The sequence below is a fragment of the Suricata suricatta genome, chromosome 7 (genome assembly GCF_006229205.1).
Source record: "Suricata suricatta isolate VVHF042 chromosome 7, meerkat_22Aug2017_6uvM2_HiC, whole genome shotgun sequence".
NCBI classification, from domain to species: domain Eukaryota; kingdom Metazoa; phylum Chordata; class Mammalia; order Carnivora; family Herpestidae; genus Suricata; species Suricata suricatta.
The window spans coordinates 5,442,575-5,470,355 of NC_043706.1; the positions used below are offsets into that span (position 1 = coordinate 5,442,575).

Consider the following 27,781-nt stretch of genomic DNA (forward strand, 5'->3'; position numbering starts at 1 on the left):
CTGCGATGGCAGAGACACTACTGTGCCCTGGTTTGTTTCAGACGAGAAGTCTAAAATGGCGTTCCTGACCATGACCTTGCACCAGGGTGGAACCACTCGGATGTATGAACTGACACGGGACACGCAGCCGCCTCTGCTCAGCACCTTCAGCGGAGACCGCCGCTTCTCCCGCTTTGGTGGCGTTCTGCACTTGAGTGACCTGGATGGCGACGGCTTAGGTAGGAAAGGAACAGGGCCTCTGGCCCGGAACTGGGTCCCCAGTCATCAGACCGGTCCCCTCAGTGGATCATCTAGGGTCTGCCCTCATCATGGACAGCTCAGTGGCCCAGGGCCTTTAAATAGATTTTCAAGTCTGGTAACACCAGAGCCAAGAGAATGTTCTACACGAACATCAGTTTTTGTTGATGAATGATAAACTGGGAACCAGTGCCTTCACTGTGCTGGGAAGAAACAGGGTAGACAATTTAAGGGGGGCACCCCTGGGCCTTGTGGGAGGCTGGGCGAGGACCCAGTTTTGATTCCCGTCGTCTGCAGATGAAATCCTGGTGGCGGCCCCGCTGCGGATAACGGATGTCACCTCCGGGCTGCTGGGAGGGGAAGACGGCCGGGTGTACGTGTACAATGGCAAACAGACGGCCTTCGGTGACGTGACGGGCAAATGCAGATCCTGGGCCTCTCCGTGTCCTGAGGAAAAGGTAACATGTCCCCGTACGGACTCCTGGGCCCCGCTGGGAAAGGAGGTCGCCTGCGGGTGCCTGGTGACTCTGTGTCTACTGCGGACGCTTCCGGCGTCTGCCTGTGCTGTCCGGCCGCCGGGACACAATCACTTGCCTGTGTGGCGTGGGTCCAAGTCCAGGTGGCCGTGGGGTCCCGCTGGCTCTGGTCCCGGCCTGCCCTGCTTGGTTAGGGCTCCCAGCAGCCCCCTGGGATCCCATCAAAATGCCCACTCTTTTGTTTCCTGTTTCACTACTTTATCCCTTTTTTCAGGTGGGCTTTTTTTTTTTTTTTTTTTTTTTTTTTTTTAAGTTCCCTGGCCCTAAAACACCATTTTGAAATTTAAACAACCTTATTTAATTGCAAAAGTAAAGTTCATTGTAAAAATTTTAGGAACTACAAGTGGTACAAATCCTCTATGCCTGTTAACCTCCTGAGGTGTAACCTTCTCGTATGCTTTTCTGTGGGTTTAATGGCTGCCCTTTCCTGTGCATTTACTCTGTTCCTAGCACGGCGCTAACCCTTGATGGATCGGTCTCCCTCTCCGCCACTTCTTTAAGCCCCGCAAAGCTAGGAAGCAGGTCCTGTGCCAGGCGAAGGCCTCGAAGGTCTGCGAGGAAGGTGCTAGGAGGGGGCAGGCCAGGGCCCTGCAGCAGGGGTGGACCCTGGCGGACGCTCTGCACCACGGCAGGGTGTGGGGACAGAGGTTACAGACAGCCGTGACCACGTACACCGGCCTGTGACCTGCTCTTCCCTGCTGATACCGCCCCCTTCCCAGGCCTTCTAGTCTGAGTGCGGTGCCCGGCTGCCTCGTTCATGCGCGGGCGCACACAGGTCACGTACACGTTATCTGAGCTGTAGTCCCGTAGTCCGTTTTGTTTCCCTGCTATACTACGGATGTGGCTAGCTGTAGGTGAACACTTCTGTCCGTCTGTCTGCCTGAGCTACACTCCTGTGAGTGGACTTCCTGGGGTCAAAGAGCACGCACACACTGAGGGCCCCTCTAGAATGTGGGGGTGGCGCTGCAGGAGGCGGGGTTAAAACCCACATCAGCAGTAACCGTCTCCCCTCTTCCTTTCAGGCTCAGTACGTCCTGATTTCTCCTGAAGTAAGTATGTCCAGAAGGAACGAAGGAAGCGAAGCCACAGAGCTGCCCTTTCCCTTAAACTATAACATGTTATGGTAGGTTTTCAAGTGACCACTGTTTTACAGGCAAGTTCAAGGTTTGGGAGCTCTGTGATCACCGTGAGGTCGAAAGACAAGGTGGGTATAGACTATCTTCCTGACATTTATATCCTAAGGCTGGAGGTGGGGTGGGGATGGTCTTTTATCTTTTAGGTTTTATTTGAAAAAGGAACACAAAGAACATCCAGACACTGGCCATCACTTTCCCACTCAACCCTCAGGGCTGGGCGGGCAAATTACAGCCGAGGGACTAGTTTCACACAGACCATGAACTAAAAATGAGCCTTACAGTTTAAATGGTTGGAAGGCCAGGACCTGCCCGGACCCAGGCTTCCTGGCTGCTCCTCTGTCTCTACGGCAGCAGTGGTGGTTGATTAACGGTCTCAGAGCTGGATGGCCCCCGAAGCCTCAAGCAGGCGTTATCTGGGCCCTTCCAGAGTTTGCAAACCCTGCCACGGCAGATAGCCTCGGTTACTGCGCTGGCGTGGTTTCTTCCGGCCTCCGGGACACACCCGTGTGCACATGTAGAGATGGACATGGGCTAAGCTTAAAGATGGCTGGTCACAGGGACCGTTTACGGACTCAGGAGTCCGAAGCCTGTGAGCGTGAAGCCAGAGTCAGGACAGGGCACACACAAGCCCCGTCCCTGCCGGTACCCACTGTCGATTGAGGTAGAGACATAACACGTGTCCCCTCTGATGGCAGGCGGGCAGAGAGGAAGGTGGCCTAGAGGGACGGGAGGCAGGAAGGGAGGCCCGAAAGGGAGACTAAGTTCACAGCTCCACTGCAGGCAAATGGAGTAAATACTTCCATAGATAAGAGAAGGAAAATATCTTTCCTTTTGACCCTGGGGCCTAGAAAAGACAGGCGCAGGGCGGGGTGGTGAGGGCCCGGGGAGAAGGGTCAGTAAGTGTTGGCTGTCAGCACTGTTTCCGGAGTCCCTGTGCAGTGAAGGTGAACTACGCACGGGAGGCCGGGCTGTTTCCCGAGTGCACCTGCTCTGGCCAGTTAGACCCCGACCCGCTTGTCAGGATCAGTCCAGGCTCCCAGCACGTAGACCTGCCCCCGTGAAAACGCTTACACGCTGGTTGCAGCTCTGAGGACACTTGTGAAGGCTGGTTCCTGCACGGTTTCAAGCGGCCAGGCTGCCCCCAGAGAAGGGACTGGCCTTCCTCAGCCCTGGTGCCCTGAACCTGCACAGCTGAGAACGTGGGATTTAAGCAGCGTCTGAGCACCAGAGCACGACTTGGTGCCTGGCTTCCGGCAGAAGCTCTGAGGCGCTACAAATGCCCGTTTTGTGTCCTCCTCAGAACCAAGTTGTCGTCGCCGCTGGAAGGAGCTCCCTGGGAGCCCGGCTCTCTGGGGCCCTTCACGTCTACAGCCTCGGCGGAGACTAAGGGCTTCCCTTCGGCTTCCTGCTCTGCGCCCTCTTGTGCCACTGTCTCCAGGGGTGGCATTCTGGTGGACAAGGGAGCCCTGGGCGCAGGGACTGCATGGCAGGAGGTGACGACAGGTGCTCCGCGTCCCCTTCCAGAGGTTCAGTCCCTGCTTCCCTTGCATGTCCTTGACCCCCATTAGTGCCTGTGCTCGACCTGTCCGACGTCCCTCCCCTTCACGTGACTAGCGAGGTCTTTCTGATGCCTGGAAACACCTCGCTGTGGCTATCTCTTAGGAAAACCTCTGGCACTTCTCTTCCTAAAAATGTCCTCTTAAAAATGGTGACCCCCCCTCTAATCAGTGAACTAGCATAGTATATGGGAAAGAACTTAGCTCAGTGAGAAGTAAGGGGGTGAAGGGTAACCACAACTCCAGGGACACCTGTTGTAAGTGATCTGGGCCCTTCTTGTAAGGATCACTGCACTTTCAGTGTCTCCTACAGTGAAGGATAAATATGAGACTAAAACCTCACCTTGTAATGCCCTCAAGTGCTTGTTAGAAGCGGCCGTGCTGACAGTGGAGGAGGGCCCCTCCCCTCGTTCTAGGGCCTCCCGAGCGGAGCCGCTGGGGCATGAAGTGGGTACACGCAGTGCAGACAGAGCAGGGCCGGCCTGAGCCAGCGGCCGCTGCCGGGACGGACAGGAGGGACGCCAGTCAGTCGTGGGCTGTCTGGTCCCTGGGCTGGGTCTCGAGCTTTCATCCGCTGGCCCTGCAGTGCGTCTACCACAGGCTTCGAGCTTCACTACTTACTGAGTCTGTAACAGGGAAGAGCACTAGTGAGTAGTGACAAGAACCCTTCTCAGCTGCTGGGAGGCGGAGTAGAGACTGGTCCAAAGAAGCAGGCATCCAGCGGCAGAGTAAAAGTCGAATTAGAAACCCAGGGAAAGCTACGAGAGTTAATTGTGAGCCCAGATGAGTACCTACGGGGAAACAACAGGACACAGTCACCTCTGGACGACTCCAACTGTCACCTTCCCTAAAGAGGTATGCCGGCTGCATGGTTCCCCAGGGACCAGCAAAAAGCACAAACACCATTTGGTTTCTTTGGATAACAATTATGGGTAGCTCTCCTTATGTGAATTATTATTTTTAGTTAAAGGGAAATTTACCTTTAGGGGCCAGAACTTAGTTGACTGTAATACAAGGGGAGAAGTCCAGGTGTAGCACAGACACCGTGTAGTACTGGGCCTTTCCAGACGTGTGTGTGCGCGCACCTTTCTGCTGTCCACGCTGTGCAAAGTGTCCACCGTTCACTGATAAAAATCGTGGTTCAACACAGGCCCTAATGATTTACATTCTTAATGTCTAAACATACCAGATAGCGAGCACCTGGTGGAGAAGGTTAAAATTTATATGGTTGGAGGCAAGTTTTCCTATAGGATTTTATATAGTATATTTAGTCCTACTAACCCCATATTCAGAAGTGCCAATTTGTATTCCTGCTGTTGAAAGTCAACCTGGCATAGAGTTATTGTGTTACATGGCTATGTTCTCACCCCACTGAGTATTACCTGTAGTTCTCAGCACAGGACTCTGAAATGCAAAACAACAGAAATGATAACACCTCGTAGGGTTTTAATTATTACATTCAGATTTGTGTTAATGAGAGATTATCTCCATTCTATTTTAAGATATCAAGTTGCAAGTATGTACATGTTTTATTTTTCTATCACCTGTATGTATAACAACTTGCTTCAAGAGCAGAATGGTTTCATGCCTCTGACCCACAGCTCTAACGCGGGCTGGAGGCCGGGGCTGCACTCCGGTCTGAGCACCCCAGCCCGCGCGCCGTCCACGCGCCGCCTCCACAGGTACCACTGAAGTAATGCAAGTAAATCCTGAACTTAAAGCGTTTAAGATTGCAATTCCAAAAAATAAAGCTGTGTACAACTCTTAGAGTAAGTCCCCCAATATCTTTATTTAGTGGTTATCACGATCTGTTTACCCAGAATAAAGCAAGTGTTCAGATGTCATCTTAAGATGCTATTTTCTGCTGCATTTTCTTAGAGGCCTTCCAGAAATGGACAGTCTCTGAAGAACATCGTTCCTTGAACTTGCTAAACAGGCGAGAAGACTGCTTGCCTGCGTAACCATGTGCTTGGTATTCATTTTGTTTACAAATAGTTTGTGCTCAGTCTATTTCAACATTTAAAACCACTTAACTTCGTGTATTTTCAGTATCGACTGTCTTATTTAGTGTCAGCGAAGCAGAACTGACATTTTGAAATTCCCTTTGATCTAAGCACCTTCGAGAACCTGAAACGATCAGTGACTTCGCTGCAGACTTAGGAGGTACTTGCATTTCCCTTTCCCTTTTATTGAAAAAAGAGGACTCATCAAAAAAAATTATTTTACCCAAGTCTGCAAACTAAGTCACACCAAAAAGGAAAAAGGCCAAAGTTCTATTCTGTGCCTGCTCTCAGGCAGAATAAAGTCCTCTGGGTTTCTAACATTTATAGCCCCCTTTATAGCGCTAGCCCGGGATGGGCAGCAGGCACTCCGAGGTAGGCCAAAGCGCGTCCCGTGAGTTCCAAGCACTATTGGAGAGACGTGCTCTTGAAACTCACTTCCCAGATTTAGGCCATTAGACAGCCACCCACACCCCACTCAGGGCCCGAGCCCAGCCCAGCGCCCGCCACTCTATCCTCTGCCTCTAAAGGCTTTTGTAACCAAACCTGGGAATGGGAAAAACTTACAGCTTCATCTGTTTTTCTTTCAAATCAGCTCCTGGAACAGTATTTTTATTCCTATCCCCAAACCACTTGGTAGATGGACTCCTGAACTTCCTCATGGGACATCCTGTGATAGTGTCAGGTAACCCCAACATCTCTGGACACTCTGGAATCTTCCACGTTACTTCTGAAGGGAAGAAAAGCCCTAGTGTTCTACTGCATAACGGTATTTAACCTCCAGAAAATCTAACAATGGTAGTTAAGATGGTAAGTAGGATAGCAACTGTGAGACTTACAAATATTAGCCGGTTTTGAATCCCAACGTGACTGAAGACAAAAAGGTCTCACACTTCTGAAGTTTATCTACCTTCTGGTTGTAGGAAGCCTGTCCGTCAGCTTCTGAGGTGCGGGCACACAGACTGACTCGGCTTCGTGCACGTTCTTTCTCGGGGGTGGCTGAGCTGCCCCCTCTGTCTAGAGTCGGGGAACGGTTTTCTTCCACACTCTTTCCCAAGGCTGTAATTACAGCCAGGCAGAGAAAACTAGTTCCAGTTCGTCGGGATTTCACTTTCTTGAACCTGGAATCCATGGAAGCTGCTACTCCATCCTTCCCTTTTTAGTCACCTTATATAAAAAGGAGGCAAATACAAGACAAGACGGATTTTAAAGCACAAACTTTCCGCGTCTGTCTTAAGGGTACAGATATTTTCCCACCTTTCCAGTCCGCCCAGGGAACCGTGCTCTTGCGAACTTGCTGCCGCTCCGCGCTCGTCACCGTGGGTGAGGCAGGTGTGCAACTCTTAGAGTAAGTCCCCCAATATCTTTATTTAGTGGTTATCACGATCTGTTTACCAAGAATAAAGCAAGTGTTCAGATGTATCTTCCCTTGATGCGTATAAGTCAGTCTCTCCATGTCTCACATCAGGTCTCTAGAAACAGCTTTTTCAGTTTGTGGAAGATAGAATTTGGCCTTTTACAAAGCAAGTATTTTGCTGCTTTACTCAATGCTGAAAATGCAATTAAGTCCTAGTATTGTGAGTGCCCTAATATTTGTATCAGACATTATAATTTAAGCATCAGTGATTCTTTCTCAACTCTCTGATTCTGTAAAGAAAAATCTATCAAGTTTCTTGTAACTACCATAAAATCATCCAGTCTGTAGCAAGTTGATGTCTTTAACGGTTTGTCAGGACACTCCTGCTTAATCCGTCAGGCCGGAAGCTGTGTTTCATTTCCATGCTTCTATCTGCCTGAAGGGTTTTTTTGGGTAGAGAGGCCATCTAAATAAAGCAGGAAAATTAGTCATTTTAGTTGGCGTCTTAAAAGAAAAGCCACTAGTAAAATGAGAAGTAACTGCCGCATGAGGGAGGGCTACAAGCCTTGGAGCCGCGCCTCAGTACTCGCTCCTGGTGGGAGCAAGGAGCAGAGAGGGAAGGAAGGGCACCCGCCTATGTTCGTCAGAACACTACGCCGTCTCCCTCTCCGGCGGGGTTGGGACAAGGCCAAGGCCTGCAGAACTGCTAACGCTGCTGCGCACACAACCCGGACTTCTAACTTGCTGCCTGTGCCAGGCACTGCGCTGACAGGTACTTTACTTATATTACTTAGTTTTCCCACGAGCACGTTAGACGGCAGAGGGGGAAACTGAGGGAGGCTCAGAGAGATGAAGTAACGTGCTCAGGGTCACAGAGCCTGCGAGCCAGCCCTCCCGCCCACCTACCACAGGAGGCAAAGGGGCTTCGAGCTGTCGTCCGAGGAAGGAGAGCAGACGCCTCCAGATGAGGCCACTTCCCATAAACATGATTCCTGTAATCAGCCAGAACACCCTGTGGTCCTAAAAGAGAACACACAGGTAATTTCAGTCACGAGGGCTAGGTTCCTTAGCAGCAGAATTTCCCTCACTATTCTTGCCCCAGAGTTTAAAAGAAGCCTGTTGTCTGTCCGGCTCTCTCCTGTAGGAAGGACCTAAGAACAAGCCGTGACCACACCCAGAGGCCCAAGAATCAGGAATAAATGAGAAGGGAAACAACATGATTTAAAAGGGTTTAAATACTTTAAAATCTATAAGCCAAACATAACCTCTACTGTGTGTTTCCTTCCAGTCTTTGTTTACATGCCTACAAATCTGAACAGTTACACACACAGGATGCGTACGCTAAGTTCCCAAACTGAGCTGCGGGGTCCTGGCTATCACAACACTTCCAATATCGTTTTTAAGAGAAACACAGCGACACATGCAATGTACTATGAGAACAACTACTCAGAAGTTGTCTGCCCTAACTACTTCATAAAAACTTGTAAGTAAACCTCACAAAAACATAATCAAAAAAAACCTTTTGGGCTAGTGATGCTATGAGAAGACACTAAAGGCATCATGAACCAAGGGAGTGTGGGAAGCTCCAGGTCATGGTAAACATTTTCCTTCAATGTCATTTTCAAAGTTGTCATACTTTTGCAGTGCAGTGCCTCAGTGTACAGAACCAGACTTGATGCTTCCTGTCCCCCAGGGAAGGGGTCCCAGCTACAGCTCTGTCGTTAGTTGGTTATCAACCACGGCCTGGTTCCCGCCGGAGACCGAGAACCTCGCCTGTCCCCAGGTAGTTCTGTTACACAAATGATCAACTGTCACCAACAGAAAGTCATACCCACATGAAGGAGAAACCCACCCCCTGGATGGAACATGAACTCAGACGATATCAGGAAGACAAGTGCTAAAGAGTTAACTTCCAGCAAACACGTTTCTAGTTATCCAAAGAAAGGGCCCTAGTTTCTTAGGTAAAAGTTATGTTTAAACGAGACTGAGCATACAGATTATTACTGTATGCTATCCACCGATACTGGGTCTGCAATCCACCAGTGGATCAGCATCTGGGAATGCCCAATGTGATCAGCTCGAGAGGCAGGCCACGCTCCGGCCAAGCTCGGAGTTCCACGACGCTGAGAAGCTGCGCTTGGAAGGCGGTGCAGGAGGAGGACCCCAGGTTCCCCCTCCCAGGACACAGCTGACAACACCGACGGTGTTAGTAACCCAGAAACTGACCCGAAGACGGGCAGAACAGACTCTGCAAGTAAATGTGGAGAAGAGGCCACATCCAAGAGGGTAAGGACGGTGGAGACAGGGTGGGGGCTGTGCACGGAGGGAGGAACCAGCTGGCACAGCAGAGGGGAGAGAAACAGACCCTCACACGGCGAGCCTGCACGGGCAGAAATCCACAGAACACTGGCTTTGCAAACCACAGGGGCTAAATTCTTAAAATCAGCAGGACTTAAAACCTGGAATTTAAAAAGTCAGCAGGTATGGAAGCCTGGGTGGCTCAGTTGGTTGAGCATCTGACTCTTGATTTTGACTCAGGTCATGATCTTATGGTTTGGTGTGTTTGAATCCCATGCTAGGCTCTGTGCTGACAGTGTGGAGCCTGCTTGGGATTCTTCTTTCTTCTTGACCACCTTTAAAGAGCCAACACAAGAAACAGCCCAGGGGAGAGAGAGAGCATAGAAGCAGCAGAATCAACCGAGGTCCACACCAGGACACAGGGTCATTAAATGGCAAGAAGTGGTGAGAAAGAGGATATTAAAAGCAGCAAGAGAAAAGAAGAAAGTTAAATACAAAGGAAACCCATAAGGCTATCAGCTAAATTTAAGGAGAAACTGCAGGGAAGAAGGGAGTGGCAGGATCTATTCAAAGTGATGAAAGGAAAAAAGGGCTGCCAAACTGGCTCTATCGAGCAAGGCTGTCATTCAGAACAGGAGAGAGAGACTTTCTCAGACAAGTAAGTGTAAGGAATTTACCATCACAAACCCAGCCTTACAAAGACTGCGTATGAAGAGAAGGAAACAGAAGCAGAAGTAAATATGTTTGTAAAAACCAATCAAGGGACTCAAGATAGAAGGATGTAAAGTATGACGCCATATACCTAAGGTGTGGGAGAGGAGAGGATGGTTCAACCGTGCTGTATGTGCAAGAGGTTGTTTCAAACCTCATGGCAACCACCAATCAGAGACCAGTAGTGGATATGCAAGAAGGAAAGAGAAAGGATTCCAAGTGTATCACTACAGAAAGCCAACTGAGAGAAGAGGAAGGGAAGAACAGAACACAGAACTACAAAAACGACCATAAACCAAGTAACAAAATGGCAAAAGGTACATGCCTAATCCATAACTACTTTACATGTAAATGGACTAAATGCTCTAATCAAAAGACATAGCGTGACAGAATGGACAGAAAACCAAGACCCATCAGTATACTGCCTACAAGACACTTATTTCAGACCTCAAGACACCAACAGAGTGAAGGCAAAGGGATGGAAAAACATTTATCATGCATATGGATGGGAAAAGAAAGCTGGGGTAGCAATGCTTAGATGAAAAAATAAATAAAAACATTAAAATTTTTTAACGTATTTTTGAGACAGAGACAGCACGAGCAAAGGAGGGTCAGAGACAGAGAGGGAGACACAGAATGTGAAACAGGCTCCAGGCTCTGAGCTAGATGCCAGCACAGAGCCCGACGTGGGGCTCAAACCCATGGACTGTGAGATCATGACCTGAGCTGAAGCCAGACGCTTAACCGACTGAGCCACCCAGGTGCCCCGAAAAAAATAAGTTTTAAAACAAATACTTGAATAAAAGGATGCTACAATAATCATAGAGCAAACAGTCCAACAAGATATAACAATTGTAAATATTAATGTACCCAACACAGATGCATCCAAATACATGACACAGTTAATAGCCAACGAAGTAATCGATACGGCAATACAGTAACAGTAGGAGACTTCTAACACCAATGGACAGATCATCCAAACAGTGTCACTAGGTAAAGGGTGGCTTTGAATGACACATTGGACCAAAAGGATTTAACAGCTATATTCAGAACAGTCCATCCCAGAGCCAGAACAGATCACATAACAGGCCACAAAACAAGTCTCAAAAAAACTCAAAGACTGAAGTCATACCACATCTTTTCTGACCACAGTGCTAGGAAACTAGAAATCAACCACAAGAAAAATCTGTAAAGACTACAAATACATAGGAGTTAAGTAACATGATACTAAACAATGAATCAACCAAGCAATCAAAGAAAATTTAAAAAAACCACAGGGACACAAATGAAAATGAAAAACCAACGGTCCCAAATCTTTGGGATACAGCAACCGTGGTGTGAAGAGGGACGTTATATAGCAATACAGGCCTACTTCAAGAAGAAATATCTCAAACAACTTAACCATACATCTAAAGGAATTAGAAACAACCACCAAATGCCAGAGAAAGGAAGAATAGAGCAGAAATAAATAGAAACTAAAATAAACAATACATCAATGAAACCAGCAGCTGGTTGTTTGAAAAGATCAACAGAATTGATAAACCTTTAAGCCAGACTCTTCGAAAAGGAGAGGGGACTCTAAAAAATAAAAAATGGGGGTGCCCGGGTGGCTCAGTGGGTTAAGTGTCCAACTTCGGCTCAGGTCATGATCTCACGGTTTGTGAGTTCAAGCCCAGTATTGGGCTCAGAGCCTGGAGCCTGCATCAGATTCTGTGTCTCTCTCTTTGACCCTTCCCTGCTTGTGCTCTCTCAAAAAGTGATGTCATAGAAATACAAAGGATTATAAAACAGTACTATGAAAAGTTATATGCCGACAAAATAGATAAATTTCTAGAAACATATAACCTCCCAAAACAATCAGGAAGAAATAGGAATTTGAAGACCTATTGCCAGCAAGTAGGACGTATTCCTGTGATGCAAGTGTGGATCACATCCACAAAAGAAAGGATAAAAACCATGTTGATTATTTCAACAGGTGCAGCAAAAGCATTTGACAAAGTACAACATCCATTTGTGATAACCCTCCACAAAGTACCTCAACAGAATAAAGCCTATACAGGAAAACCCAATAGCTAATATGATCCTCAATGGTGAAAAGCTAAGTGCTTTTCATCTAAGATCAGGAACAAGAGAAGGATGTCCACCCCCACCACTTTTATTCAGCATAGTACTAGAAGTCCTTGCCTCAGCAATCAGACAGCGAAGAGAAATAAAGGCATCCAAGTTGGTAAGAAATAATACTTCCACTATTTGCAGATGATATGTTACATCTAGAAAACCTGAGAGACCCCACCAAAAAAACTGCTAGAGCTGATTCATGAATTCAGTAAAGGTGCAGTGTACAAAACCAATGTACAGGAATCTACTGCATTTCTATACACTGATGAAGCAGCAGAGAGAAATTAAGATCCTATTTACAATTGTATAAAAAAATGATAAAATTCCTAGACTAAACCCAAAGAGGGGAAGGACCTGTACTCTGAAAACTATAAAACACTGATGAAATTCAAGATGACACAAACAAATGCAAAGACATTCCATGGTCACAGATTAGAAGGATAAATACTATCAAACCGTCTATACTACCCAAAGCCATCTACACATTTACTGCAGTTCCTATCAAAATACTGACTGCATTTGTTCTACTTCTGTGAAAAAGTCTTAAAATCTGTACAGAACCACAAAAGACCCTAAATAGCCAAAGCAATCTTGAAAAAGAAAAAGGTGGCAGCATCACCATTCTGGACTTCAGTTATATTTCAAAGCTGTAATAATCAAAAGAGTATGGTACTGGCACAAAAGCAGACATACATCAATGGAAAATAAAAAACCCAGAAATAAACCCACAATTATATGGTCAATTAATCTTTGACAGAAAAGGCAGAAATACAGCTCCTATGGAAGACAGTCTTTTCAACAAATAGTGCTGGCTCAACCTGACAAGTTAATGCCAAAGAAAAAAATGAAACTGGACCACTTTCTTACACTATGAATGGAAATAATGTCAACATGCGTTAAGCACCTAAATGTGAGACCTGAAACTATAAAAATCCTAGAGAACACAGGCAGGAATTTCTTTGACACTAGTAACAGCAACTTCTTTCAAAATAGGTCTCTTAAGGCAATGGAAACAAAAGCAAAAATAAACAACGGGGACTACATCAACATAAAAATCTGCACAGCAGAGGAAACAATCAACAAATCTAAAAGGTAGCCTATGGAATGGCAGAAGATATTTGCAAAGGACATATTGGATAAAGGGCTAGTATCCAAAATATAGAAAGAACTGATCTAACTTAACACCCCAAACACAAACAATCCAATTAAAAAATGAGAAGACATGAACACACACTTATCCTAAGAAGACATACAGATAGTCAACAGAACAGACACATGAAAAGACAATCATCACCTATCATTCGGGGGGAAATGCAAATCAAAACCACAATGAGGTATCACCTCACACCTGTCAGAATGGCTAAAACCAACAGCACAAGAAACAACTGGTGCCGGGGAGGATTGGAGAAAAAGGACCCTCCTGCACTGCTGGTGGGAAGGCAAACTGGCGCAGCCGCTGTGGAGAACAGTGCGGAGGTCCTCAGGTAAAAACAGAGCTACCCTACGATCCATCAACTGTACTGCTGGGTGTTTACCCAAAGGATACAAACACACTAATTCAAAGGAATATATGCACCCCTATGTTTATGTTAGCATTATTTACAACAAACAATGAAGAACCCCAAGTGTCCATCAATGCATGAACACAAAAGATGTGTTTTTACACACACACACACACACACACACACACACACACACACACACACACGAGTCATGGTGCACTTTGGTGGCTCTCTTGATTTTTGCTCAGCTCATCATCTCACAGTTGCTGAGACTGAGCCCTGCATCAGGCTCTGCACTGACAGTGTGGATTCTGCTTGGGATTCCATCTCCCTCTCTCTGCCCGTGCCTGCTTGCACTCTCTAAACAAATAAATGTTAAAAAGTTAGAGAAAGACAAATATATGATTTCACTCATGTGGAATTTAAGAAACAAGTAAAGGGGGGGAAAGAGATAAAGTGAGAAACTCGCTCTGTAGAGAACAATCTGATGGTCATCAGAGGAGGGGGTGGGGCATGGGGGAAACAGGATGGGGATTCAGGATGCACTTATTAAGCACAGGGTGATGTACGGAAGTGCTGAGTCACTATACACTTGAAACTAATATTACACTGTATGCTAACTGGAATTACAATAAAAACTTTAAAAAAATTTGGTTATTTGGTAACCATCATAGTAATATTTGATTCAGGCATGAAATTAGTTTTGGGTCAACTGATGAATGCAAAAACCAGAAGGTGAAAATTTGAACAACAGGATTTTTACATAGTCTCAGAGTATCTCTCGGAGATATTTCATTCCAGAAACAGTGACTTTACAGGAGACAAAGTCGGCTGACGCCACCCTAACCGAATGGTCCCAATAATGGGACAAACCGTTATCATGTGCCTCCTCCTGATGGAATTCAGTATAAGAACATACTGACATAATGCATAACCAGTATCTAAAAATGAAGAAAGGGTGTCAAGGGTCAAATAACTAATCTGTATCCTTTGTGAGTGTCATGGTTGTGAAAGACAAAGATTAAAAAACTGGTCTAGATTAAAAGAGTCTCAGGACCTCAAAAAACTATCCACAGAACTCCCCTATGGCCCAGCAATAGCACTGCTGGGGATTTACCCAAGGGGTACAGGAGTGCTGATGCATAGGGGCACGTGTACCCCAATGTTCATAGCGGCACTGTCAACAATAGCCAAATCATGGAAAGAGCCTAAATGCCCATCACCTGATGAGTGGATCAAGAAGATGTGGTATATAGAGACAATGGAATATTACATGGCAATGAGAAAGAATGAAATCTGGCCATTTGTAGGAAAGTGGATGGACCTCGAGGGTGTCATGCTAAGCGAAATAAGTCAGGTGGAGAAGGACAGATACCATATGTTTGCACTCATAGGTCTAGCAGGAGAACAGGAGAAACCTAATGGAAGACCAGGGGGAGGGGAAGAGGGAAAGAGTTGGGGAGCGAGAGGGACGCAAAACTTGAGAGACTATTGAATACTGAAAATGAACTGAGGGTTGGAGGGGGAGGGGGGGAAAAGAGGTGGTGGTGATGGAGGAGGGCACTTGTAGGGAAGAGCACTGGGTGTTGTATGGAAACCAATTTGACAATAAACTACTAAAAAAAAAAAAAAGAGTCTCAGGAGACAGGGTAACTATCCAATATAAGGTGTTTCCAAACAAATGCCACCAAAACTGAAACAAACGCCAAAATCCGAATAGGGTCAGAGACCCTAGAATAACCCTGTTTCAATGTCCGTTTCCCGATTCGGACATGCGCACTGTGGTTACATAGGACAAGGCCCATGTTTTTAGGAAGTAGGTACTGAGAAGTACACACTGAAATACTCAGAGGTAAAGGGCATCACATTTGTTGCTTCCTCTCCAGTGGTTCCAGGAATAAAGGTTGCACAGAGAGAATAACAGTGAATGTGAGGTAATGTTGGTGTTTGAAGAGGTTGTGTGAAGGATTTATGGGAATTGTGACTATTCTTGGAAGAGTCTAAAATTCACTTAAGGAAAAAAAAAAGTTTTCCCTATCCTACAGTGACCATGTCAACACCAAAGCTGTCTATACAGGAGCAGAGACCTTGACATCTGTGCATTTAGAAAACACGTTTGGGCTGTGCTTCAGGACCCCCAGAGATGGGATGCGTACCTGGTGAGGAGGCAGTGATGCAAAGCTTGGTCTGTGGGAGCCGAGTGCCCGGAGCCACCGCACCTCGGCAGGGCCCTCCACCCTGAGGCCTGCACGTGCGGGAGCCATCGCAGGGCTACTGCTGAGTCCTGGCCTCGAACCGATGGCCGGCACGCCGGAAATCACCCCAGCCCTCACTCGGCTGCACGGAACCAACCCGGTCCTCTACCTCTCTCCTCCTGACTCACCCGCTCCGGTCCCCTACCTCTCTCCTCCTGACTCACCCGCTCCGGTCCCCTACCTCTCTCCTCCTGATTCACCCGCTCCGGTGCCTTCCGGCCTTCCTGCCCCTTGAAGGGCAGCCTATTCCTGCCCCAGCCAGTCCACCCGCGGCTCCCTCCCCGGGCTCACGGCCAGCACTGTGCCCAGAGCACCTTCTGCACAGACCGTCCCCCTCAGTACTGCCAGCTCCCCGGAAGGCCTTCCCTGACCGGCCCGTCTCTTCACCTTCTGCCTGGCTCTTCTTGACAGCACGTCTCCTTAACGTACTACGTGTCCGCTCCTACGCGCCCCTACCTCCCGTGACCCCAGGGCCGGACGCAGTGCTGCGATAGGACAGGCAGCGGCCCTGCGCCGAGAGGACGAATGGAGGAATGTACTGCGTTTACTTTTCTTCATGTCTTACTGTAAGGAGCATTAAAATGACTAACACTGTGCCTCAGTGACGACGGTCCTTGACCTGAGAGGTCGGTAGGAGCCAGCCAGGCAGAGGCGGACGGCGGGCGGGCACCACCAGGAGGGGCCCTGCAGGCCAGGGGCTTGCATCTTTAAGGGCAATCAGACCCCACTGCAGTTTCACACGAGGGTGACCGTCAGATTTGCTTCTTTCACAGACCACTTTCTAGAAGCAGAAAGTGTCCTGATGAGCGAAAGGAAAGGGAACAGACCTTACAGATTACGTAAGCAGGACACAGAACCAGAGACTGCGGAGTGCATATTCAGATTATTTTCTGGAAATCTTACAGTGAGAGACTTTCTGGAAACCCAAGGCTACGATGATAGGAATGCTGGCAGGTCAGTGTTACACGAATGTGGAAGTGCAGCAAAGTGCACAGTACCAGCCTCGGGCTCAGGTCCTGTCATCCTATAGCACTGAGCCCCTGAGCAAATACCTCATTCTCCTGAGCCTCAGTTTTCTCATCTATACAGTAGGGGAACACTTTGATTTTCAGAGCAGTGACTAGACTGAAATAAGCTTACTGCCATGCCCAGCACATCAGGTTTAGGAAAAAAGGCCTTCATTAGCACCGTGTCGCTGTGGGATTCGGAATTACTGCCACCTCCTGGCAGGATCCTGCAAGAGCATCCCCCCCCACAATGCCTCACAATGGATCCTGCGCACGGCCTCATGGGGCGATCCGCACAGGCACCACCGCCACGGGCCGATCCGGCGCCCCCCTCACAATGCGGTTCTGCAGCACCGCCTCCTCCCGGTGCCATGCTGCACAAGCACTGCCTCACGATGCGATCGGCCTTACCAGAACGTCCTGGTAAGATCCAACGGGCTCACTATTGCGTCACGTGACCCTGCATTATCTGGAACCTGCGTGGGACCCTGCACCCTGGCTCCGCCCAGCGCGATCCTTCCGGATCACCACCTCTCCGGGTGACCCTGTGCAGGCCACGCCTCGCAGCAGAGCACCGCCTCCCTGTGCTCCTGCCCCACCAGCAGCACAGTGGGATCCTGCACGCCACGCTCAGGGGCGGGGCGGTTTTGTCAAACCTTTCCGGGGGGTGGTTCCAGGTTTTAAGAAACTGGAGGTAACCTAGGCTACAGTTATATTTCCGTTCTAACAGGGCTAAAAACACTGCTTGAATTTTGAATGAATTAGAGTACACATTTTAATTCACGATGTGTACATTTTAAGACTGTTTTTGAAATCCATTTTTTTTTAAGGTTTTCAAGCAAGCTCTACACCCAAAGTGGGACTTGAACCAACCCCCTGAGATCGAGAGTCACACCTTCAACTAACTGAGCCAGCGGGGGGCCCCTTAAAATCCATTTTAAAAGGTGATCTTCAAAATATAAAAAATAGTCCCTAAAATGGAAATGCAGTCTCACCTCTTCAAGGGAAGATTCTAAATTCATTCCAAAAGCAACTCCCATTAGTCCAAAGAGTGAAAGGGAGAAGGTTCCCATGGTCAACTGCAGGTTCAGCCTCATCATCACATTTCGGTGGCTGGAGAAAACACACACTTAGATGAGAAGGGCCCACTGACCATACACAGTGAATTCATGAACTAATCTATTAAAGGCCACACAGATTAAATCCATACCTTAAAAAAAGGACATACTGCCCTGTAGCATTTATAGATGATAATGATGTAACTCCTCCCCAAATGATAGCTCCTTAGAAGCTTTATCACTTTAGAATTACTTTTAAGTATTTACTGTTTTACAGAATGCTTTCTCACCTGTCCAGATTGATGAATATGATACTCTGTGAATCATCGATCAGCACCCTGAGTTCCCGAGCTGCATTGGAAAGATCCTCAGCTAATCGGTAGTAGTTTTCCAACAGCAATTCCATCTCTTCTGCGTGGTCGATTCCAGCACTGCTCTTTTCACTTCAATTAAAAGCATTAACATAATTAACGCACCCCTAATACATGCATCATTCGTTCATACCAAAAACTTCCTGAATCCGTATATAATATTCAGCTACCGATGACAAAACTGGCTGTTGTCTTTTCTAGCACTGTGACTGAGGCTGGTGTGTGAGTGGCTCTATCAAGTGCCCCCAAGGACGATCAGGAGTAAGTGGGGGCACAGGTCCCGTCCCTGCGCAGGCTAGCCGCATTCACTGTGTTCCAAGGCCCCGAGTCATGGGATTCCCTGCAAGTATGCACTCCCAGCTATGGGAAAATCCAGATGTGTAAATGCTGCTGAAAGAGTGCAAATTAGTGCAAATCAGGTAAAACTAAAAGCTGCAAATGAACATAGAGAGCATTATGTATACTTACCTTAGAAGGAAGTGTCATTTTCACATATGAAGAAAAATGTTCTTGAATGGTGTCAACAATTATCTTGTGGCCCTTTATTACACCTCTCCCCACCCCAACAGAGAGAATAAGTAGGAATAAAGTGCTCTGTGAAAGATACTTATAAAGTATATTAGACACAGGTTGGCCTAATAAGTAAAGCAAACAAGAGTTACAAGTGCGTTCAAGTTCCTACTGTTATATCTGTTATAATAGCCCTTTTAATCTTAGTTTTTCCTTTTTAAAATATAGGAAACTAATGTCTCAAAATGCTTTAAAAAAATCTGTAGACATAATAAAGATGTCTCCATTAATTTCTAAAACTCATCTACAAAAAAACCCCAAAACAAATATCCTGAGTACTTACAAAGTACACATTTAGTGATGAGGCAGGATGGGGGAGAAGTAGAGAGCTCTATACATTTTGCCCTCCTACATCTATCAATCTAAGAAGGACTGAAGCCACAATACTCTGATCCACAAGAGTTTGGGAGGAAAAGAGACAGAATCCATTAAGACAGCCTCATAGGGGCGTGAGTGCAAACTGGGGAAGATAAAGATGGGCCAGGAGCTGGAGGCTCAGAGGGGAGGGAGCCCCCTCCAGGCAGAACCACACAGAGATGAGGGAGAGAGAGAGGCTGAAAACGCTCATAGCGCTGTCTCTAGAGAAGAGGAAAAACTTCGGCCAGGGATGGAGAAGGATCCTATCATCCCATCTGTAACCACAGGGTGGAGGGCGAGAGATCTTTTCTCTCTAGCTGGGGCGCTTTCCTTGGGCTCAGCACCCTGATCCCAGGCAGAGCCAGGAGAAACTGCTCCCCTTACGCCCCCTATTCCATCTCAGGCTAGGAACCCGCCCGCAGGCAGCGGGAGGACATCTCATCTCAGGCGGGATCACTGAAGTGCAGGACCAGGATCTGGATCAAGGCGGAGCTTGTCATTGAAAAGAGAAGGAGAGATAAAAGTTTTCCCAAATAAACAAAGTTGAGAGAATTCACCACCAAACCAGCCCTACAAGAAATCCTAAGAGGGACTGTATGAGAGAAAGGTAGCAAGGAATCTAAGACACCAGAGACATCAATACAAACATGAACCCTACAGAGAATACAATGAATCTAAACTCACATTTTTCAATAACACTGAATGTAAATGGACTGAATGCTCCAGTCAAACAACACAGGGTAGCAGAATGGATGAAAAACCAAATTCCATCTATTTGCTGTCTACATGAGACTCACTTTAGACCTGAAGACACCTTCAGATTCAAAGTAAGGGGATGGTGAAAGATCTACCATGCGACTGGAAGCCAAAAGAAAGCTGGAGTGGCCATACTTCTATCGGACAAACTGGACTTTAAAGTAAAAACAGTAAGATGAAGACAGACATTATATAATAATTACAGGGTCTCTCCACCAGGAAGAGCTAACAATTATAAACATCTATGTGCCGAATTTGGGAGCACCCAAATACATAAAACAACTAATTACAGAAACAACCTGATTCATAAGAATGTGCTAATTGCAGGGGACTTTAATAGTCCACTTGCAACAATGGATAAGTCAACCAGACCAAAAAAAAAAAAAAAATCACTAAAGAAACAATGGACCTGAATGGCACACTGGAACAGATTGAATTAATAGATATATTTAGAACTCTGCATCCTGAAGCTAGGGAATTCACTTTCTTCTCGAGTGCACATGGCACATTCTCCAAGATTGATCACATACTGGGGCATAAAACAGCTCTCCATATATACAAAAGAACTGAGATCACACCATGCACACTTTCAGATCACAATGCTATGAAACTTGAAATCAACCACAGGAAGAAGTCTGGAAAACATCCCAAAATGTGGAGGTTAAAAACTACCCTACTGAAGAATGACTGGGCAAACCAAGCAATTAGAGAAGAAATTTAAAAGAATACATGGAAACAAATAAAAATGAAAATACAATCCAAACTCTTTGGGATGCAGCAAAGGCAGTCCTAGGAGGAAAGTTTATTGCAACCCAGGCATATTTCAACAAACTAGAAAAAGCACAAACTCAAAACCGAACAAAGCACCTAAGGAAACTAGAAAGGGAGCAGCAAGAGCACCCCAAATCCAGCAAAAGAAGACAAATAATAAGGATCAGGGCAGAATTAAATATAGAATCCACAAAAACAACTGAAACCAAGAGTTGGTTTTTTGAAAAAATTAACAAAATTGATAAACCTCTAGCAAGGCTCCTCAGAAAGAAAAGAGAGAACACTCAAATAGACAAAATCATGAAGGAAAATGGATTATAACAGATCCCTCAGAAGTATAAGCAATCACCAAAGATTACTATGGAAAATTAAATGCCAACAAACCAATCTAGAATAAATGGACAAATTCCTAAACGGACATACACTACCAAAATTCAAATGGGAAGAGATAGAAAATCTGAACAGACCCATACCCAGTGAAGAAATCAAATCAGTTATCAAAAATCTCCCACTGAATAAAAGCCCAGGGCCAGATGGATTCCCAGAGGAATTCTACCAGACATTTAAATCAGAGTTAACATCAATCCTCAAGTTAGTCCAAAAAAATAGAAACGGAAGGAAGACTTCCAGACTCATTCTACGAAGCACATATCACTTTGATTCCTCAGCCAGACAGAGACCCAGCAACAACAAAAAGAGAACTACAGGCCAATATCCTTAATGAACAGGGATGCAAAAATACTCAACAAGATACTAGCAAATCGAATTCAACAGCATATAAAAAGAATTATCCACCAGGATCAAGTGGGATTCATTCCTGGGTTACAGGGCTGGTTCAATATTCACAAATCCATCAATGTGATACACCACGTTAACAAAATAAAGGATGAAAACCATAGAATCCTGTTGATCGATGCAGAAAAAGCATTTGACAAAGTACAGCACCCTTTCTTAATAAAAACCCTCAAGAAAGTCGGGATAGAAGGAACTTAAACATCAAAAAGCCATTTATGAAAAGCCCACAGATAAGACCATCCTCAATGGGGAAAAACTGAGAGCTTTCCCCCTGAGATCAGGAAGACGACAGGGATGTCCACTCTCACCAGTGTTGTTTAGCATAGTGCCAGAAGTCCTAGCCTCAGCAATCAGACAACAAAAGGAAATAAAAGGCATCAGAATTGGCAAAGACGAAGTCAAACTTTCACTTTTCACAGATGACACGATACTCTCCATGGAAAACCTGGGACTCCACCAGAAGCCTTCTAGAACTGATTCATGAATTCAGCAATGTCTCAGGGTATAAAAATCAATGTACAGAAATCGCTTGCATTTCTATACACCAGTAATGAAGCAACAGAAAGAAATCAAGAAACGGAGCCCATTGAGAATTGCATGAAAAAACAAAATACTTAGGAATAAACCTACCCAAAGATGTAAAAGATCTGTACAAGAAAAACTATAGAAAACTTATGAAGGAAATTGAAGACACAAAGAAATGAAAAAACATTTCGTGCTCATGGATTGGAATAAACATTGTTAAAATGTCATTATTACCCAAAGCAATTGACACATTCAATGCGATCCCCATCCAAGTTGCACCAGCATTCTTCTCAAAGCTAGAACAAACTATCTTAAAATTCGTATGGAACCACAAAAAACCCTGAATAGCCAAAGTAATATTGAAGAAAACCAAAATGGGAGGCATCATAATCCCAGACTTTAGCCTCTACTACAAAGCTGTCATCATCAAGACAGTATGGTATTGGCACAAAAACAGATAAATGGACCAATGGAATAGAAAACCCAGAACTGGACCCACAAGTATATGGCCAATTAAACTTTGACAAAACAGGAAAAAGTATCGCATGGAAAAAAGACAGCCTCTAACAGATGGTGCTGGGAGAGCTGGACAGCAACATGTAGAAAAATGAAATTAGACCACTTTCTTACACCATTCACAAAAACAAACTCAAAATGGATAAAGGACCTGAATGTGAGACAGGAAACCATCGAAACCCTAGAGGAGAAAGCAGGAAACAGCCTCCTTGACCTCAACAGCAGGTATTTCTTCCTCAACACATCCCCAGAGGCAAGGGAATCAAGAACAAAAATGAACTACTGGGACCTCATCAAGATAACAAGCTTCTGCAATGCAAAGGAAACAATCAAGAAAACTAACAGGCAACAGAATGGGAAAAGATAGTGGCAACTGGCACATCAGATAAAGGGCTAGTATCCAAAATCTATAAGGAGCTCACTAAACTCCATACCCGAAAAATGAATAATCCAGGGAAGAAATGGACAGAAGACCTGAATAGACACTTCTCCAAAGAGGACATCCAGATGGCCAACAGGCACATGAAACGATGCTCAGCGTCACTCATCATAAGCGAAATACAAATCAAAACCACACTGAGGTACCACCTCATGCCGGTCAGTGTGGCTACAATGAACAAATCAAGAGACTATAGATGCTGGCGAGGGTGTGGAGAGACGGGCACCCTCCTAAGCTGCTGGGAAGAATGTAAACTGGTGCAGCCGCTCTGGAAAACAGTGTGGATGCTCCTCAAAAAACTATCAGTGGAACTCCCCTGTGACCCAGCAATAGCTCTGCTGGGGATTTACCCAAGGGATACAGAAGTGCTGATGCATAGGGGCCCATGTACACCAATGTTCAAAGCAGGACTTTCATCAATAACCAAATGATGGAAAGAACCTAAATGTCCATCACCTAATGAATGGATCAAGAAGATGTGGTTTATCCATACAATGGAGTACTACATGGCAATGAGGAAGAATGAAATCTGGCCATTTGTTGCAACATGGATGGACCTCGAGGGTGTCATGCTAAGCGAAATAAGTCAGGTGTAGAAGGACAGATACCATATATTTTCACTCATAGGTCTAACAGGAGAAACTTAACAGGAATATCGGGAAAGAAGGGGGGAAAACTAGTTAGGGAGAGGGAGGGAGGCAAATCATGAGAGACTCTTGAATACTGAAAACAAACTGAGGGCTGAAGGGATGGGGGGAAGGGATGTAAGGGACATGGAGGAGGGCACTTGCGGGGAAGAGCACAGGGAGTTATATGGAAACCAACTTGACAATTAACTATATATATTAAAAAATAAATACTATCTAATAAAAAAGCCAATAAGGTTTATATATATAATGCAGTACTACAAGGCAATGAGAAAGAATGAAATATGGCCATTCATAGCAACGTGGATGGATCGAGGGTGTCATGCTAAGCAAAATAAGTCAGGCAGAGAAGGACAGATACCATGTTTTCACTCATTAGCGTAACAGGAGAATCTTAACAGAGGACCATGGGGGAGGGGAAGGGGGGAATAGGGAGAGGGAGGGAGGCAAATCATGACTCTTGAATACTGAAAATAAACTGAGGGCTGAAGGGGTGGGGAAGAGGGGAAGGAGGGGTGGGCATGGAGGAGGTAATTGTGGGGATGAGCACTGGTGTTTTATGGAAACCAACTGGACAATAAACTTTAAGAAAACAACAACTATAAACTCCACCCAGAGGGCTGGTTGGCAGGCGCGTAGGAAGGTGCTGACCAGGGTTAGCATTTGGGGTTAAGGGTTAGCCTCCTCTGTGGGCCAGGCTACGGTAGGGCCTCAGGACACTCATCATCCAGCCATCGCCGGGCACTGAAAATGTCATGGTGATGTTCCACGTTCCATGCTGAGGAAGACCGTACCATTTCTCGGCCCCGTGTCCGTGTTGTTCTCAGACCTAGGTCTCGGGTCCCCATGGGGACAGAATCTTGGCTAGGGTTAGACCTCTGTCTAGGGGAGTCGCCAGGACAGAAGCGACACCAATCCCGTGATTTCCCTGGAGGGCTGAAGGGAGAGCCCGTGCGCGGGGCTGGCTCACACGTAGGACAGCAGTGAGCCTCAGGCGCAGCGCGGGGTTAGGGTCAGGTGGGGCACTGGGGTTAGGGTCAAAGCGCGGTCCCCACACACTCCAGGAACAGACCCCCTAGCAGTGCAGTGTTCCACACAAAGGGTTTAGTTGAGGGTGCGTAGGAAGGTGCCGACCAGGCTTAGCATTTGAGTGTGCATTTGACATTTAACTTGAGTGCACAGAGGGAAAGCAAACGATTTCTAATCGTCTGTAAAATGAGCAGCCGACAGAAGACACAGAATACACATCCGCGTCTTCGTGTCCTTCGCTGCACTCTCCCCCGCGGTGCTCCCTGGGTTAAGTTGTTTGGGGAGATGTGTGGGCACTTCGGTGGCCAGTCCCTTGAAGTTAAGGTGATGGTGTGTTTATACTTATCTCAGACCAGCACAGTGTGCACTCAGAGCATCCTGGTCACGCTGAGTAAGATGCAATACATATGGGGAAACAGTGAAACAACCGGGGTAAGAGGTGCCTCTATTTTCTGTTCTAGAGAAAATGTTACGTTCTCTGGGAAAAACCACCCCGCAGAAGACAGAAGGCACATGCCGGCAAAATAAGTAGCACAAAGCACGACTACACACTCACAAGACTTGCGGGTCGCTCCACTTGCTGACACAGAGCTCCTCCAGCAACTCTTCTTCATCCAAGATCTCCAAAATAGACTCTTTGAAAATCTTGATATCCGTTTCTAACTCTGACAGACTAGAAGAGTAGGTGTATAGAAGTGATCAGTAACAACCTTCCACATTTCACTGTAAGTATCTTTTTAAAGTATTCTTTCAGGTAGATCACATATACACTGATGGTAAACACTGACTTGTAAAAAATAAAATTGGATATTTACCATGCATGTTAAGAATCAATTCCAAAACCAAAAATACATTAAAGACCTGAGGCAGCATTTCCTACAAAACAACTTTTCAACAAACACTGGTCTGTGCACCTGCTCAGCTCGACTTCTCACCAAGGCTACTTTCCTGTTTTGAAGGCGTGGAGAGTAACTCATTACCATTACCAAGACTCGGTGGTATTTTTTTTTTTTTTAAATATTTTATTGTCAAATTGATTTCCTCGGTGGTATTTTTAAAACAGGTAAGAATCACACTTATTTTGTATTTGAATGTATGCAACACATTTACTGTTGTGTCTACCCCCCAAATAGGTAAATCACCTGTATTTACCTCTTGCCATTTTGTAGCAAGATGTGCAGTTTGCTTCTGTCCACAGAGGAATGTTTGGGATCCACCAAAGCTTCCAACGTCTCAAGGATCAGTGGCTGCAAAACGCCAAGTTTCCCCTGAAGAGTGCTGATCTAGATAACGACATGATCTTTCATAAGAATTAAAACGATCTTTTTAGAATACTCAGAGTCAGTGAATCTTCTGATTAAACAGAGAAATCTGTCCTAGCCGGGAACACGGCCAGTGCCCGAATACGGACATCAGAGGACTCAACAACCACGTGTGATGTTGTCACGGGGCTTGCACTTGTCACAGGGAATCAGCTCCCATAAGGTCTTCCCCGATAAACAGTATGAAAGGAACGCAAGACTGACAGACTAAAAGGAAACCTGTGTTCTACGGTCACAACACAACTTCTATATTTGAAACTCGTGTTCTCTGTTAACAGAGTGCAGTTCAAAATTCCTACGTAACAAATTCTTCTGAAAACCAAAGCATAACTTGGGACTTTAAAATAAATCAGTGTCAAGTCAAAAGTATCCCTGTTATTCAGGTAAATAGAAGTATGGCAGGCATTTGGCAGGAAATCACTGACAGAGCGATTCCGGTGGATAAATACTGATACACAAGGTGGCATAAAGTGTAACAGAATTAAGCAGTAATTAGTAAAACGAGTTAATGACTTTAATCCCAGCATATACGGTCTCAGCATGAGCTCCCGAGAGCTTCCTCAGCCTGTGTGTATGTGTGTGTGTGTGTGTGTGTGTGTGTGTGTGTGTGTGTGTGTGAGAGGGAGGGAGGGCGGAGGGGAGGGAGAGGGAGGGAGGGAGGGCGGAGGGGAGAGGGAGGGAGAAGGAGAGGGAGGGAGGGAGAGAAGGGCCTAGGTTCACTGGGTCCTCACCCACTGCACACGTTCTTTCCCTGCGCCCCTCCCTCAGTCTGGTTAGCTTGCTCCTAGAACCAACTGGTGCACGCGGCCAGTTCCTGACCAGTACTAAGCTAACAGGGGGAAGGACAGATAATGAACAATCTGTGGGGTCAGGAGGCCAGTGACCACCCTTGTTCAGGGTCCGACAGGGTCTGACAGGGTCCCCAGACACTCAGTGACTATCAGCATAATGGAGGAGTCGTTAGAAGAATTATACACAGTTCCTGCATCAAACTACATCTCAAAGACTGGCATCACTAGCTGTCTCAAACAAAGCACTGTACAAACAAGGAGTGATGTGGAAAGTACTAGAATGATATGAACTATATATCTCATGTATGCGGTTTTAAAACAATTTAGTTACAGAATAAAATTGAATATATTTAAAACTTCGATATGTTCTTTTGTATCATATTTAGAATGTTAAATATTGTTTTTAAAAATTTTTTATTATAGTTTATTTTTGAGAGAGAGGGAGAGACAGAGCATGAGTAGGGGAGGGGTAGAGAGAGAAAGGGAGACACAGAATCTGAAATAGTCTCCAGGCTCTGAGCTGTCAGCACAAAGCTTGATGTGGAGCTTGAACCCATGAACTGCGAGATCATGACCTGAGCTGAAGTCGGCCTCTTAACCGACTGAGCCACCCAGGCACCCTACAGAATGTTAAATACTTTGAATTATCACCCCTGAATACAGTTAAAGGAGAGCCAACTTAAAATGCGCTTAAGGGAATGTCCTAGTAGGACTCTCAAAGCAACTTTGTAAACTATACCTGAAACCTTGGGTCTATCTGATTGGTTCATACAGCTTAATTATTAAGTACTTTCTTTATACAGGACTCAGATGTTTTTGTTTGGAAGCAGGGTGTGGCAAGGGAAAGCACCACTGCAACAATATCAACTTCATTGTTCTGCTCAACAGAATTTTAAGCCAGAACAGGGGCTCAGTCCATTAAGCATCCGACTCTGGCTCAGGTCATGATCTCATAGTTTGTGGGTTCAAGCCCCATATTGGGCTCTGTGCTGACAGCTCAAAGCCTGGAGCCTGTTTTGAATTCTGTGTCTCCCTCTCTTTTTGGCCCTCCCCCTCCATGCACTCTGTCTCTAACATTTAAATACATGTTAAAAAATTTTTTTTTAAATAAACAAGAACAA

At 45.9% G+C, this 27,781-nt stretch overlaps 2 protein-coding genes and 1 long non-coding RNA gene across 13 annotated transcripts in view; 2 read left to right on the forward strand and 1 right to left on the reverse strand.

Annotated features, from left to right (window-relative positions):
• Positions 1-5,315, forward strand: part of GPLD1 (glycosylphosphatidylinositol specific phospholipase D1) — a 63,827-nt gene extending 58,512 nt beyond the window's left edge. For all 5 annotated transcript variants that reach the window (XM_029943428.1, XM_029943430.1, XM_029943429.1 and 2 more), the window contains 5 exons: positions 42-218; positions 535-695; positions 1,796-1,822; positions 1,927-1,977; positions 3,210-5,315. In XM_029943428.1, coding sequence (XP_029799288.1) covers positions 42-218; positions 535-695; positions 1,796-1,822; positions 1,927-1,977; positions 3,210-3,296 — 503 coding nt within the window. In that variant the 3' untranslated portion in view covers positions 3,297-5,315. The remainder of the gene's footprint in view (positions 1-41; positions 219-534; positions 696-1,795; positions 1,823-1,926; positions 1,978-3,209) is intronic.
• Positions 5,230-27,781, reverse strand: part of MRS2 (magnesium transporter MRS2) — a 37,716-nt gene continuing 15,164 nt past the window's right edge. Inside the window, exons 6-12 of one of the 2 annotated variants that reach the window (XR_003910435.1) lie at positions 25,700-25,830; positions 25,104-25,220; positions 18,062-18,214; positions 17,709-17,826; positions 7,729-7,842; positions 6,723-7,288; positions 5,230-6,632 (exon numbers count right to left, since the gene is read on the reverse strand). Coding sequence is in view for 1 of the 2 variants with exons in the window: in XM_029943434.1 (XP_029799294.1) it covers positions 7,184-7,288; positions 7,729-7,842; positions 17,709-17,826; positions 18,062-18,214; positions 25,104-25,220; positions 25,700-25,830 (738 nt within the window). In the remaining variant the exon portion in view is untranslated. Of the gene's footprint in view, positions 7,289-7,728; positions 7,843-17,708; positions 17,827-18,061; positions 18,215-25,103; positions 25,221-25,699; positions 25,831-27,781 lie in introns of both variants that reach the window. The other variant, XM_029943434.1, reaches the window with a different exon arrangement.
• LOC115295513 lies at positions 16,988-26,235 on the forward strand. 6 transcript variants are annotated; one of them, XR_003910440.1, is made up of 4 exons: positions 16,988-17,136; positions 18,049-18,150; positions 25,009-25,272; positions 25,681-26,235. It is a non-coding gene; the product is annotated as an uncharacterized LOC115295513 (long non-coding RNA). The 6 variants fall into 6 exon arrangements; XR_003910436.1 differs by having other exon boundaries at positions 25,717-26,235; XR_003910441.1 differs by having other exon boundaries at positions 18,070-18,150; positions 25,717-26,235.